This window comes from Tenrec ecaudatus, chromosome 12 (assembly GCF_050624435.1).
Source record: "Tenrec ecaudatus isolate mTenEca1 chromosome 12, mTenEca1.hap1, whole genome shotgun sequence".
Taxonomy (NCBI): Eukaryota; Metazoa; Chordata; class Mammalia; order Afrosoricida; family Tenrecidae; genus Tenrec; species Tenrec ecaudatus.
Genome location: NC_134541.1, coordinates 124,550,354 through 124,566,018, shown reverse-complemented (window position 1 = coordinate 124,566,018; position 15,665 = coordinate 124,550,354). Strand labels below are relative to the sequence as shown.

The 15,665-nt window shown below is 52.3% G+C and overlaps 1 protein-coding gene across 1 annotated transcript; it reads right to left on the bottom strand.

Moving 5' to 3' along the window:
* Nucleotides 1–1,252: 1,252 nt before the first annotated feature.
* TUFM (Tu translation elongation factor, mitochondrial) lies at nucleotides 1,253–4,636 on the bottom strand. The gene is made up of 10 exons (XM_075564667.1): nucleotides 4,489–4,636; nucleotides 4,196–4,390; nucleotides 3,705–3,871; nucleotides 3,357–3,461; nucleotides 3,107–3,271; nucleotides 2,847–2,979; nucleotides 2,653–2,757; nucleotides 2,410–2,561; nucleotides 2,184–2,303; nucleotides 1,253–1,599 (listed from the first exon to the last, which is right to left on the bottom strand). The coding sequence occupies exons 1-10, from the start codon at nucleotides 4,529–4,531 to the stop codon at nucleotides 1,426–1,428; spliced, it is 1,359 nt and encodes a 452-aa protein (XP_075420782.1). The 5' UTR covers nucleotides 4,532–4,636; the 3' UTR covers nucleotides 1,253–1,425.
* Nucleotides 4,637–15,665: the final 11,029 nt, after the last annotated feature.

Below are 15,665 nucleotides of genomic sequence, written 5' to 3'. Positions count from 1 at the left end.
GGGGTCATTTTCAGTGGAAGGCCAGGGGTATTTCAGCTGAGACCAGGGCAGAAAGAGGAAGGTTCAAGATAGAGGAGATGTTTCAGGGTGTGAGGATTGGATGCTTGACGAGTTGAGAAGGGGACAGAAGGGTTTCCACAAAATGAGAAGTTAAAGTGGTTTGGCAGCTATGTGGCCCCTAAAACCTGGCAGGATTAGTCGGGGTTCCTAGGTGGAAGATGGGGGGGCTTAAGGTGTCTGAAGTGCAGACAGGTCAGGAGAGAACATACTGGTCACTGTTCCCGAATTCTCCAAACCCCTAAGAACTGCACTTAGGTAACATCTTAAGCCCAAGCAGAAGTCAGTTACAAGGGGTGCACCTACCCTATCCTTGATGTGAGAATTCCCGTGAGACCCACATTCCCCCAGGACACTGAGGTGAAAGCAAACTTGCCCTGTTGAGAACAAGCCTTTTTGCAAAGTTCTTACACGTTTGTGTCAAATTCTTTCCCTGGAGTTGCAAATCAAATGACCTCAAATTGGCTCCACACCCCCGGCCTCTGATCTGTGGGTGCCAGGCATGGCCAACCCTTGAAAAGGGGGCTCATGCACCGGCTGCTTGGAATCTGCTGGGCATTCCATGTGCGTTACCTGCCAGCACCTTACTCCCTGCACACTTGATGAAACAGCCGCTTCCTTTTAAATCCCAGTAAATGCTGAAATGTCGCACCTGAGTCAGGGTGTGGCAGGGAGTGACCCATCCGGTAATCAGCCCTAAGCACCACTGGAACTGGCCGCAGTGATGAGAGCTGATGTTTTGGGAGTGAATCAATCCCCAGCCGGAGAATTTTAAGGGGGCAGCTTGAAATTAACTGATGATCTGGAGGAGGAAATAGGTTTGGCAACTGAGCTGATCTTAACCAAACTGGCCCAGGTTCATTCCCCAAACTTCCAGGCAGCTAGACCACACACCCCCTATCCCGGAATGGGTTACTAGATGATGCCGTAATGTTTACTGGGCTAGTTTTCTCTTCGGCATTTCTCCCCACAAATAAACTGCACCCACCAAGGCCAAGGTGACCTTGGTTCAAAGCAACCTACCCACTAACTGCCCCGGGGTTTCCAGGGCTAATCTTTCTGGAGCTGTCACATCTCCCTTAGAAGTAACTCATGGATTCAAGCCGCCAACCAAAGGTTGGCTGAGCATTGACATTGAGCGCTAGTGGGTCACAATGACAGCATCTACAGGAAGGACACAACACACAGGCTAGGCTTCTATTCACAGAACAGTTTATTGGCCTGCTCCCACCGGGTGGCCATTCCTTGGGAACAGGAAGCATCAGTCAAGCTCTACTCGCCTGGGTTGCCGAGGGCTGGCTGCAGGAGCAGGAGGGGACACTGGCCGGGGCAACCCTGAAGCAGATCTCGGAGCATAGGGCCACACACTCAACTCCATTTGATGTTCTTGTCCTCCTCCGTTAAGGCCTGCGTGTCAGTGACAAGGCCGGTGCCAATGGTCCGGTTGCCGTCTCGCAGGGTGAACCGCTGACCCTTTTCTAGGATCATCGGCTGCCTAAGAATCAAGGTGAGCTTCAAGTCTTCCCCGGGCATGGCAAGTTCCTGCAGGGAGACACGGATTCTGTCGCGTGTGAACCTGTGCACCTCACCTGCTGGCTACTGAGAAAACACTCCTGGAAGGACCTCTCCTAGTGCCGATTGTGTCTAGGGACAGTTTGGGCCCAGCTATCAAGGCAGATTCAGCGACATGCAAAGACCAGAGAGGGAGGAACAGGACAGGTGGTAAACAGAGCCCTGAAGGTTTTCTCTGAGCCTTCCTATACTGCTCTGAAAGGTGGAGAAAACCACCCTACCCTGGGAGAGGACAGCATGCTTGGTCATTAACAGAGGGGCAGTGGGAAGGAGGAAGACCCTCGACAAGGTGGGCCGGCAGTGTGAGGATGGCCCAGCCCAGGCGGGGCTTCCTTCGGTTGTACAGGTCACTATGGGTCGGAATCGACTAGATGGCACCGAACACCCTAGGAAGATACAAGCTTTTAACCCATTTCTGAGGTACCTCCACCTCCTAGTTTCACCCACACCACCAGCCCCTGGGTGACCCAAGGAAACCGTCACCCCGTTGTCACGTGAGACCTGGGGCAGAAGTCCTCATTATGACTCCTTCATGCTTCCCTGTACCCACGTACCTTCCCCGGGGGTAAGAGGACACGACAGGCCATGTCCCAAGTCAGGGAGAACATGACAGGCATGAAGTGGGACACGAAAGGCTTGTGGCGGCCACCTTCTTCCTTGCTGAGAATGTAAACCTGGAAGAGGGGGGGGGGGGAACGGGACAGCAATGAGAGCTGGAGACACTGTTGCTACAAAGGGGAGTCAGCCTTAGCCCTGCCCACCATCACCTGGAGCCCTCACCTGGGCCTCCACCTTCTGGTGGGGCTGGACGGAACCTGGCTTGGCCATGACCAGGCCCCGCCTCAGGTCTTCGCGCTTCAAGCCCCGGACCAGAGCCCCGAGGTTGTCACCCGCCTCTGCCCTGTCCAGGCTCTTATGGAACATCTCGATGCCTCATGGGGGGGGGGGGGGGAGAGAAGGGAGGCTCAGAAAGGTTGGAAGGTCACCCTGGACAAAGCCCCTGGGGTCCAAGGCTTCCTGTACCTGTCACCACAGTGCGGATGTTCTTGCTGTGGCCCAGGAACTCACACTCATCGCCCTTCTTCAAGATGCCCTGTTCCAGCGTGCCTGTCACCACCGTGCCCCGGCCTGGGAAGGAGCAGGAGAGGACATGAGCAGCCCTGGGCTGGGCTACCATGGGGAGTAGGGGGTGCCAGCAAGCACGGTCCGCTCCTCACCCGGGATCGAGTAAATGGATTCGACGGGCAGCAAGAAAGGCTTCTCCAGGTCCCGAGTGGGCACCGGAATGTGGGTGTCCACAGCGTCCAGCAGCCTCTGCACTGACTTCAGGCCCAGCTCGGGGTCCCGTTGCTGTGGGGGAGGAAGACAGGACTCTGAAAATTTCCATTCTGTTCTGTTTACTTATCAAGCGCCAGTCCCTCGGTGGCCTCAGAGCAGAGCTCTGCATGCCTACCCAGCTCCCCCCCCCCCACCTCACCTCAAGGGCACAGAGAGCAGAGCCTATTATCACAGGGGTCTCCTCTCCTTTATAACCAAACTCGGTGAGCAGTTCCCGGATTTCCAGCTCCACCAGCTCCACCATCTCGGAGTCTTGCACCGCGTCCGCCTTGTTCACGTACACGACGATGTGCTCCACCCCAATCTGTGCGTGGGGACAGACCCAGGGAAGGTGTCCAGAGTGGCCGGACCCCCACTCTCCCTTTCCACCCCTCCCCCGCTCGGAGTACCTGTTTGGCCAGTAGTAAGTGCTCTCGGGTCTGGGGCATGGGGCCGTCATTGGCTGCCACCACCAGGATGCAGCCATCGAGGGGAGCAGTGCCCGTGATCATATTCTGGGTTGGGAAAGGAGAGGGCACAGTCAGCCTAGTTCAATCGGCTGGTGATCTACCTGGCCCTCGGCACAACGCACGAGAACCTAAGACTCCCGGCTGCCTTGCCTGGCACAGCCCACTGAAGGGGTCCAGGGCACAAAATGCATCAGCTCAAATGCCTACATTCAGTTTATCTCCAGCACCACACCCCCACCCACTCTACACACCGCATTCTGGTCCACTCCCAGGTCCTGCGAGCTTCACCTTGACATAGTCGGCATGGCCCGGGCAGTCTGTGTGGGCATAGTGGCGGGCGGCGGTACTATACTCCACATGCGCGGCGTTGATCGTGATGCCCCGGGCTCGCTCTTCCGGGGCATTGTCGATCTCTTCATATTTCTTAAACTTGGCTCCGCCGCCCTCCGCTAAAACTGGAGGGCAAAGAACACACCCCTAGGCTAAAGTTCCGTGTCACGTGGGCCACACCCCTGCGCCTCTCTCACCTAAACACAGGCCGGAGGCTAAAGATACAGGGACCTCTGTCCAAGTCCTGCGGCTTCTCCAAGGAGAAGGCCACTCAAGGTCCTCCCAATCCACGCATCATGGATAGTTGATGTTTTGGGCAAATCGACATCTTCCACCTGCCCAGGTTCTGGTCCCCAAGGCCACACCCATCCAGCAGCCGGTCAGCGCCCCGCATCCCCAGCTCCTGCCCCCCACCCCATGGCCGATGCCCCCACCCCATGGCCGCTTACTCTTGGTGATGGCCGCTGTCAGCGTGGTTTTGCCGTGATCCACATGGCCGATGGTTCCCACGTTCACGTGGGGCTTGTCGCGTACGTAGGTCTTCTTCGCCTCTACGGCCAAACCGCGGCACCAGGGCGGCAGCGTGCGGGCCTTCGGCGGCCGCAGCAGACCCTGCAGTCGTGGGGCCGGCTTGGCGCCGAGACCTGCCGGGACAGAAGCTTGGCGTCAGCGTGCGGGCCGGAACCCGGCCACCCAGGCGCACTTTGCGCGTCTGCACGCCCCCGCCCTCCGCGCCCCTCACCGCAGAAGCGGGGCGTCGCGCGCAGCAGGGTCGCGGCCGCCATTACGGTGGTGCAGGCGCCCGGGGGACCGCGGACCGGCAGCCCGCGCGTGCTGCAGGGGAAGGGCACGTCGGGCTGGAAGCCACTTCCGCCGGAAGTAAGGACCAAGAGGGCAAACCTGGGCGCCTCTAGCCGCCAGTCTCTATGGCAGTTTCGGCCGACTTCCGGGAGCGAGGCGGAGGGCTTGGGAGAACGTGCCGGTGGCCCGGGCCGGTCGGCACTTTCCCCACCGGCGCCCTGGCCCCGTGGGCAGCGGAACTGCACCCTGATCTAAGGTGGCGCCGCGGGGAGATGGTCCCAGGATGCACCGGGGGCGCCTGGGCGCCCGCTCGGGGCGGAGGGCCTAGGGTGGGTCTGCGCCGGGCCTAGAGGGAGCCCAGGCCGGGCTCACGGGAGAGGGCCCCACTCCTGGCTTCCCACCCGCCGCGTCCCGCTGGAGGCAGGACCTGGCCCTGGGCGCCCTTCGGGCCCTTTCTGAGCTGTACCATGGGAATAATCGTGGCCCCGTGATCGAGAGCGCCTACCGACTGGGCCTGAGAGAGGAAACGAACTGGCGGCCCTAGGACTTCAGGATGTAGAGTCCCGGCTCCTCAAATACCTTCCCCCCAACACCGGGCTCTCGCGTTCGCCCCTGTTGCTGTGTGGTTCGAGGGAGGTGCTGGGCTGCAGATCCCACGGTCCGCACTGCAAGCCCGTCAGCCTCTCCGCCCGAAAAGGTGGAGGCGCTCTGCCCCGTCAGGATTTACAGCCTCGGAAACTTAAAGGGGTGACTCTCTCCCGCCCTAGACGGTCGCCATGGGTCAGAATTGACTCGAACGATCCGGACCTGAAGAGGGAATGATCTCTGGGCCGAGTTGAGCTGCGCTTCTGGGGCTTCCAAAGGTTGAACAGCCCTGGCTTCTCGAATACATGCCCCCAAGACAAGGCTTTGCTAATGATCCCCATAGATAGCCTCCTCCCGCTCCCCCTTATTTTACAGATTAAGACTCAGGCTGAAGAACACCCTGATGTGTCTCTAGCACTCATCCCAGGGCGGGGGAAGTAATGAATGGCTGGTTCAGAAAGGTCTGGGGCCCATTGGCAAATGCAAGAGCAGTGAAAAGCCTTGGAGGACATCATCTTGAAATCACAGCAGCTGCCTGACCCGGATGAACCGCTCCAAGCTCAGCAGGTGTGTGAGTCAATAGTCCGGGCTGGTTTCGAACAGTCCACTGACGGGTCCCTTGAAAGGACCCCTGGTGGCAGAGGTTATGTGGGGCTGCAACTCGCACCGATGGGGAAGGATGAGGCTTTCCATGCCCTTCAAGAGTTTCCTGTTTTGGAAACCCACCTGGGCAGCTTTTTTTTTTTGAGAGCTCCTATGGAGAGTAGGATTCCACAGGGCTGGGCACAGCTCCTCCTGGAGCTGAGTTTGGGATTGGGAAAGAAGTCTGAACTAAAGCCATTTGGGTGTGAAGCATTGCACAAAGGGCTCTTTCTTCTCAGTGGTGTACCATTTTACAGGTGAAAAAACTGAGGATCAGGGAGATTCACATTAGACCTCTAAAACCTCAAGAACTGTGAAAGCTTATCCACTTAAAAAGTCCAACACCGAGGTATTAGTTTAACGATCATGCTGTTCAGATAAAGCCAAGGAACTTGCTAAGAAACTTCTGGCCCTCCAGCCCATCGGCCCAAAAACCAAACCTCACTGCCATTGAGTTGATGCTGACGCATGTTGCCAGGTGCCATTGAGTGGGTTCCGACCTAGAGCGACCTGGTACTGTGCCATCTTCACAGTTGTTCCTGTGCGTGAGCCCATTGTTGGAGCCACGGTGTCAGTCCATCTTGTTGACGACTTTCTTTTTTGCTGCCCTTTTTCCAGTTCCAGCTCATAACTCATAGGGGCCCGAGAAGGATGGAGCAGAACTGCCCCTGTTGGTTTCCGAGCTGGTAACTCGTGACAGGATTCAACAGCCTCATGTTTCTCCCTGGGAGAGGTGGGTGGTTTCTAACTGCTCACCTGGTGCTGGCAGGCCAACACAGCCACCGTGCCAGCGGGGGCCCCATCCTGCTGAGGAAGGGTGGTAAACCGCGTACTTTCATTGTCCCTTTCCGGTCCTTCAGTCACTCGTTCCTAAGAGTTTATCCTCATATACTATTGGCCACAGGTAGGAGGTGATTTGGGGGGGGATGGCATGACGATCTTAGTGGTATTATCTTTATAATTTGATTCTTTGTTTAGCAACTGTAACGAGGTCTAAGTGGCACACTGTAAATTGTACATCGTGGTCAGTTTGATAAGTCTGGGCCCGTCTTTTTGAACCACAATCAAAATCCTGACCCTCTCTCTCATCGCCCCCAAATATTTCCTTGTGGTGTTCCATACTATCTCTCCCGCCTCTGAACCCCAGCAGCCCCCCTCCCCCTCCCGGTCTAGGCAAGCATCAGTGCTTTCTGCCATTACCCACGTCTGCTATTTCTGTTCTGATATTTTTTTTTCACGTCAAGGGGTGTGGCTTGGCTTTGCTCCTCTTACTGATCAGTTATGTTCTATTCTTAGGAACCTTGTTGGGTTTTTTTTAACAATTTATTGGGGCTCATACAATTCTTATCACAGTTCATACATATACATACATCAATTGTATAAAGCACATCTGTACAGTCTTTGCCCTAATCTTTTTTTTCTCTTCTTTTTTTCTCTTTTCTTTTTTTACATTTTATTAGGGACTCATACAACTCTTACCACAATCCATACATATACATACATCAATTGTGTAAAGCACATCCATACATTCCCTGCCCTAATCATTCCTTGCATCAGGTCCTCTTTTTTTTCCCCTCCCTCCCCATTCCCCCCTCCCTCATGTGCCCTTGGTAATTTATACATCGTTATTTTGTCATATCTTGCCCTATCCGGAGTCTCCCTTCCCCCCTTCTCTGCTGTCCCTCTCCCAGGGAAGAGGTTACATGTGGATCCTTGTAATCAGTTTCCCCTTTCCAACCCACTCACCCTCCACTCTCCCAGCGTCGTCCCTCACACCCTTGGTCCTGAAGGTATCATCCACCCTGGATTCCCTGTACCTCCAGCCCTCATATGTACCAGTGTACAGCCTCTGTCCTATCCAGCCCTGCAAGGTAGAATTCGGATCATGGTAGTTGGGGGGAGGAAGCATCCAGGATCTGGGGGAAAGCTGTTCTTCATCGATACTACCTCACACCCTAATTAACCCATCTCCTCTCCTAAACCCCTCTATGAGGGGATCTCTATTGGCCGACACTTGGGCCTTGGGTCTCCACTCTGCACTTCCCCCTTCATTCAATATGATATATATATACATATATACACATACATACACACACTTATATCGTTTTGTTTTGTTTTTTGCATGATGCCTTATACCTGGTCCCTTGGGCACCTCGTGATCACACTGGCCAGTGTGCTTCTTCCATGTGGGCTTATTTGCTTCTTAGCTAGATGGCCACTTGTTCACCTTCAAGCCTTTAAGACCCCAGACACTATCTCTTTTGATAGCCGGGCACCATCAGCTTTCTTCACCACATTTGCTTATGCACCCATTTGTCTTCAGCGATCCTATCATGGAGGTGTGCAGTCAATGATGATTTTTTGTTCTTTGATGCCTGGTAACTGATCCCTTTGGGACCACTCGATCACACAGGCTGGTGTGTTCTTCCATGTGGACTTTGTTGCTTCTGAGCTAGATGGCTGCTTGTTTATCTTCAAGCCTTTAAGACCCCAGTCACTATCTCTTTTGATAGCCGGGCACCATCAGCTTTCTTCACCACATTTACTTGTTCACCCACTTTGGCTCCAGCCGTTGTGTTGGGAGAGTGAGCATCATAGAGTTCCAATTTAATAAAAGAAGGTATTCATGCATTGAGGGAGTGTTTGAGTAGAGGCCCAAGGTCCTTCCGCCACCTTAATACTTGACAAAATAACACTGCGTTCTGAAGACAAAATGAGTGCATAAGCAAACGTGAAGAGAGCTGATGGTGCCAGGCAATCAAAAGATACAAAATATTTGCTTGTAGTAAAACAGTCAGCCATCTAGCCAGGAAGCAACAAGCCCACGAGGAAGAAGCACACCAGCCTGTGTGATCATAAGGTGTCGACAGAGAGAGGTATCAGAAGTTAAAAAAAAATGCATCCAAATTGATAGGAAGGGGAGTGGATGTAGTGGAGACTCGGAGTCCACCAGCAAGACAACTGGACAGTCCCTCTTCAGAGGGCCTCACGGAACAGGGTAAATCCAGAGTGTGGTGTGGCACTGATAAACCATAAAACTCTCCTCTAGTTCTTTGAGATTTTCTCCCCTTATTGTGATGGTCCATACATGATATACCTCATTAATCATCTTAGATTTGCGAATGTTAATTCAAGATCACTTGGTACATGGTAGTCAAGACAGATGACCCCTCAGAGACAGTGACAGGAGTAAGGATTCCCTGAGGGTGCAGGAAGTGGGTGGGTGGGTAGGGGGGAGGGTTGAGAGCATTAATGATTGTAAAGCCCCAGCCAATGGGATTGAACAACAGAACTGTACAGGAAGGGAAGATATATTGAAATGAATAAGACATGTCAATAAAATTATTTTTTTTAAAAACTGGATTGTGATAAGAGTTGTATGAGCCTCCAGTAAAAATGATTTTTAAAATTATTTAAAAACAGTAACACTTGTCCGTGAAGGGTTACACAGCAGTTATGGTGCCCGTTAAGCAATTGTGACACGTGTCATGGTGGCCTCCTTCACAAGCTCACAAGCCCTCGTTTCCGTGGGCTTTTCTGTTTGGTCTAGATTTTAATGTATATTGTTTATTGGATGATATTGAGGTTAAAAATGAACCAATGTACAGTATCAATCGAGTGGCACATATTGGGGGGGACCAAACCCCAAGTCGGCTATCAAAGCCCGTCCTGCCTTCACAGCGCCCTTCCAGGCCGAGCAGATGCTCCGTAGGGTTGGTTCTCAGGGCTGTAAACCTTTACAAAGCACCCTCTTTCCCTGGAGGGTGGCTAGTGGGTTTGAACCACTGGTCAGCAGCCTGCTGCTTAACTAACCGCCATGTGAGCTCAGTTATGGCATTGGAGTGCTAACTGCTGGGCCAGTGGTTCTAATTCACCAGCCACTGGGAGGGAGCACAGCAAGGCTTTCTACTCTGTTTACAGAGTTGTTTAGGAAGCCCATGGGGCAGTTGTTCCCTGACCTAGAGGGTCACTATGAGTTGGCAGTGAGTTTGGGTTCGGGCACATTAATGACTGAAGCTTGAGGAACACGGTGCCAAGAAGAGTCCATGGGGGCGGGGGGAATGTGTGCCGTCGAGTGTGCAAAGCAGCAAATGAGACCTTCGGGAATCTAGGTACAGATAACCCAGCAGACGTCCTCTCGTCGGCTGGTTTAAGCTGAAGAAGGGTTAGAGTAGTAAGCTGCTGACAGATTTGTGGAGAGGGCTGAGAACGAACTCCCAAGTCACAAATCTGACCCAATGAGGAAACGACCATGACCCCTGCCACCAAACCGAGAACCAGAGCTGTTGCTGGCAGCTCGAGCCACATTGGCATCCGCAAAGCGATGCATACACCGTCTCACGTGGATGTATCTGATGAGTGACGCCTAGCTCATGGCTCAGAGGAGGCAGACGTGTAGTCTAGCTCTGATACTGGGGAGGCACAAATGATTGGAGGGGTTCCCCAAATACAGAAAGTCTCTTGGCATCCAGATTTTCTGGAGCCATGGAGGCTGGAGAAACCTTGAAACAGTTGCTGTGAGGTCCATGTAGTTTAGAAGGCCCATCGCTGTGGTGTGATTCTGCATCTCAGCGACCCTAAAGGACAAAGTCGAACTGCCTCGGGGGGTTTCCTGGGCTGTGGTCTGCGGAAGCCGGCCCCATCTTTCTCCCATAGTGACTGGTGGCTTCAAACCACGGACCTTTCTACTGCTGCGTGCTCTCACCCTGCACCACCTAGCTCCTCCTTGCTTTGCTTGGGACCTCTTCTGTCTCACCAGCTCACTCAATGGTAACTTTGCTTTTCACTCTGAAGCACACACAGGGACTAACAAGTGAAGACGTGTTTGAAGGAACCGCTTGTTGAATCCTATCTGTTGGGCATTTTTACAGGGACTTTGTTTGAGGTTTCCATTGGAAAACAAAATCTGTATTCACGTTTGTTTTATAAATAAAGATGGGTCACAATCCATACATATACATACATCAATAGTAAAAGCACATCTGTACATTCTTTGCCCTAATCATTTTCAAAGCATATGTATATGTATGGATTGTGATAAGAGTTGTATGAGTCCCTAATAAAATGTTAAACAAGTAAATACATTGGGGTAAATAAATAAAGGTGGGTCACTGTGACTTTGGGGGCCTCGAGTGGTTATTATCTCTTGGGGCAGTGACTTCCCAAAGGAGCCGGAGCTCTGGTGTCCTTGAGAGCAGTCCAGCCCTGGGGCAAATCGACTCGGCCCCAGAGCTGGATCCTGAGTGTCTACAGACTCTGATGGGAAGCTCAAAGGCATCCTTCATTCTTCTCGTCCCCACCTGCCAGCCGGGCAGTGCTGGCGTGGCCACCCCTCCCACACTGCTCATCAGCCCCCTCCCGGGTCACTGCACATCTTGCCCCCAGGCCTGGTTGGTCCCTTCTTCCCAGCTATCTCCATCCTAGCCCCGTGTGCCCTTCCTAACACAGAGCCCCCACCCACTCCTGTCCTGCAGGCATGACTGAGGACGTCCCAGTTGGAAATGTCCTAAGTCTGCCAAGTCAGACACCCCATAAGTTGCCTAGGTGGGTCAGCCCTACATGGCTCCCTAGAAGGTGGCCCCACTTTGGAGCCTGAAACTAGAGAGAGGGAACTGGATGTTCAGAGGCAGGACCCGAGCAAACCTGGGGGGCTTTAGGCCCAGACATGCTCAGGATGCACTGGATATGGTTTGGAGGGACAGGGAGGTCCAGGCCAAAGAATGAGGCTAACTTTGACATCCCAGAACAGATAGCAGAATAGGAGAAATCCCCATCTCGGGATAAGGAAGGGCCCAGATGGCCTTTATAAGAATCCTGGAGGCGATCAGGTGGTGAAGAGGCTTTGTATTAGACTGTGGTCTGCAAGGTTGGCAGCTTGAAACCACCAGCAGCAACTCAGGAGAAAGACAGGGCTCCACCTCGTCTCCAGTCCTGCCTCTTCCTGTGCGGTCACTGCAAGTCAGGATTGACTTGATGGCAGCGAAACCCAGATGGAGGATGGGTCAAGAAACAATAGCTTCAGTGTGGGGATGTTTTCATTAAAAAAAAAAAAAAGAATTCTAGAAACAATTCCTCCCCCCACCAGAGACCCCTAGTTCCCTTCGAAGAGATGGAGCAGAGCTTCCCTGTCTCCAGTCTTGGGTTCATGATTCATTTAGCAGTCGACACAACCCATCCTTCCTGCTTATAAGTGATTGGTCCAAGGATGGCCATTGAGGGACCCAGCCCTATTTCTGGAGCTATGGGGAAAGTAGTCTTTTTTTTTTTAAATCTGCTAGTTCTTCAAGTTGATAGAATGTAAGCTTGGAGCTGCTGGTGGCTGTCAGCCTCTGAGGGTGCACAACCTGCAGAGGAATGAGAACTGTCCAGGGGAGAACAGAGCCAACCCAGAGACAGACAGCAGTTGAGGCGGGGCCTCTGGTTTGGGCCATGGCTAAAGTTGTCTACTTCTGACTTGCCGATTCTGTACACCAATAGGCTCCTCTTTTCATGTTTTAACTAGCTGCTTTAGGGAGGGAAAGATCCACATCCAAACATCTTCTATAGACATCTTTTTACCAAGCCTTAAACAGGACAGACTTTCATTCAGATGAAGGACATCAGCACGAGGCTAACCAAAATGGCCTCCAGTAGTGGCCATGGGGCTAATTACAGGCCCTGGGAAACAAAGGAAATCACTTCATCAGGTTGCAGAGGGGCTTCTAAAGCAGGGTTAAGACACAAGGTAGGCTGTGGGGCTTTGGCTCCCTGCCTTTGTGGTGGTGAAAGATGATTCATGACTTAGATGACCCTAAGTCATAGCTAACAGAACCCTAACTTGAGATGACAGGCTGCCATCTCTGAGGTAAATCATCAAAGACTTACTGGACCAGTTCCTTGAAGGCCAGACTGCCCCTCCCTGGGCTGGCCTGGCAATTGTAATCTACTTTCAAACATACTCTGCCTGAGGCCAGAAGCTGCCACACAGCTGGGTCCCTGGTCGGAAAGAATTTAGGTTAAGACTCTGAATGGAGTTTGCCTGCTCTGTGAGCAGGCGCCTTGCACAAAGCACGTGTTTTATTCGCATTTCAGCTCTAACTGGTATGTACCTAGCCTCTGCTGGGGTTGTTTTACTTGCAGCTGAAAGCATGGGGAACATTAGTCCCTCTTCCTGAGAAAGAAGTGTTTCCCTCCTTGGCTTAACCTGGGCCTTGGCTTCCGTCCCTTCCCACCTCCCCAAGAACCTGGTTCCACCCGTTATTTTCTCTCCACTGGGTTCCTTTCCCCCTGAGACGTCTCGGGGTACAAACAAACAACTGCAGTGTGCTGTGGAATTGGTTCCAGCTAGTAACGCCATAAGAGCTGAGCTGCCCACCGGGTTTCCTAGGCCAGAGCTGTACAGGAGTAGACCACCAGGTCTTGTCTCAACAGCAGCTGGGGGGGGGGGGGGGAGGTCTTCCGGTCAGCCGCTGAGAGCTTTACTACTGAGCTACCTCCCCTACAGAAAACCAAGAGTGGATTGCGACCCATGGCGACCCTGTGGGACTGCCCTGTGTTTCCGGGACTGTGACGCTCGACAGCTTTGTCTTGCTCCCAATGTGTATCCACTACTCCACCAGGGCTCCTCTGCTTATCAAGCATCTTACCTTTGTCAGCCAGGTGGAGTGCTCCCCATTCCTCCTCTTCCCCCTCCTCCCCTCCCACTCATCCTGAATCCCATCCACTTAGGCTTCTGCTAGCACCACTTCCTTAAAATTACTCCCACCAAAGTCACTCGAGGGAAGCCCTAGTAATGGGTTGAGTTGCTAACTGAATGGTCAGAGGCTCAGCACCATCAGGCACCCCACAGGGGCAAGAGCAGGCTTTCTACTCTGGTTAAAAATTCTTCTAAGCAGTGCCTGGGGGCCGTCCTATAGGGTTGCTGGCAGGGAGAGAAAGTCACTCAGTAATCTTGTCACCCTAATTCCTTCTGTTGGAAGCGATGGCAATGCACAGCCCCAAACCTCTGGCTCCCTTTTGATGACTGCTATGTGTGTTTGTCCATTTCCCCACCGCCCCTTGGTGTGTGGTTTTACTCCCAACTGAATTTATATATTTTTTGAAGACTGACCCCAGGCAACTGGAGGCTTGATGACAATACTTAGGAATTGGCAACTCAGTCGATGCCTTAGGGATGCTGAAATACAAAATACTGATCTGAGGCATCGCTGACATGCAGAGCTCCCCAGGGGTCGCACTGAACTGCCCTTTGCCTGAGCTCAACCTTTCTGGTCCTTCTCTCCTCCTGCTTCTCCACCTGCTTACCCGTTTCTCCTCATCACACTTTCTTAACATCATCACACACATCCTCATTTCAGAGGGTGCTTCCAAGAAGCTTGACCCAACACATCATCTCAGCGCTTTCTACCCTCTCCCCTGCCTGTTAAAAAATGTTAACAGCTAGATGGCCTCTTGCTTATCTTCAAGCCTTTAAGACCCTAGACGCTATATCTTGTGATACCTGGGCACCATCAGCTTTCTTCACCACATTTGCTTATGCACACATTTTTCTTCAGCAATCGTGTTGGGAAGGTGTGCATCCTGGAATGCCAATTTAATAGAACAAAGTGTTCTTGCATTGAGTAAGTGCTTGAGTGGAGGCCCAATGTCCATCTGCTGCCCTAGTACTTGACCTATAAATATATGCACATAGATCTGTTTCCCTACACTCATATAAATATATTTACATATGTACATTCCAGTCTTTGGACCTCTATAAATACCCTTTGTCACCTAGTTCTTTCCTCTATTTCCTTTTACTTTCCTCTTGTCCCACTATCCTCCTCAGCCTTCATTTGGGTTTCAGTAATTTCTCTAGGTTACCTTGCCCTTGCTGAATCCCTACCAGCCAACTCACACCCTCCTTGCTACTGATTTTAGATCACTTATTGCTCCCCTGTCCTTGGGTTGGTCAGCACCACCTCCTTGCCCCCTCCTCTCCCTCTCCCGTGTCTCCTTGGAACCATTGGTCCCATTGTTTTCTCCTCCAGACTTATCTAGATATATCTGTAGAGATAATAATATGTACCAAAAATCAAGTCATTGCAAGATAGGCAATTAGTGAGAACTCAGCTATGACCATAAAAAGGGAAACCAATAACCCATAGAAGAACAAATTAATTAAAAGAAAAAATTTTAAGAAGAAAAACCTGAAAAAAAAAAAAAAGAAAAGAAAAACCTGTAAATAGATCAAGGTCTGATTTTTCATCTCTAGGCGTGAACTTCAGTCAGGTCCAATGGGGTACCAACCATGCTTTGGCCTCAGAGTCTGTCCTTTGTACTCCCTCATGGGCTCCCTGCTCTGCTCCCACACTTGCTGTGTTGCATGCTTTTAGTGGTTTGCCTCAGTGTCACAGGATCATTCTGGGCCAGTCCAGGCCCTGAGTCTCCAGTATTGTCCCCCTTAGGGCCCTGGGCCATCAAGGGACGGCGTGTCTTGTAGAGGGATCAGCCATATTGTCCACTCTGTCCATTGGCTCTTCAGAGCGGGGATATCGTCCTCCAGATCTGATGGGCCAGGATGTGCTCCACTCTCTCTTCCTCTCCCTTCATTTGCTCCCATTTATGCTGATCTGACATGCCCCTCTCCCCTAGCTTCAGTGCCATCCTCTCAAGTAAATTTTTCTGGGGTGAGGGGCAGTTGTCCACTTAGCTAGTATGGGGGCCAAGCCCTCAGGCCCCTCCTCTGGCTCCCCACTCCTTGCCAGCACACTGCATTCGACTGGCACTGGCTTTATATCTGGTCTCCTCCCCTGTGGGGAGACAAACAATACCCTCCCCTTGGGTGGGTCAGTGTCCTATTCCCCATAACACATCTTTTTTTTTTTTCCCTTTCCCCTTTCCTCCCTCCACCCTGGATTTGGTCTGGCCCTT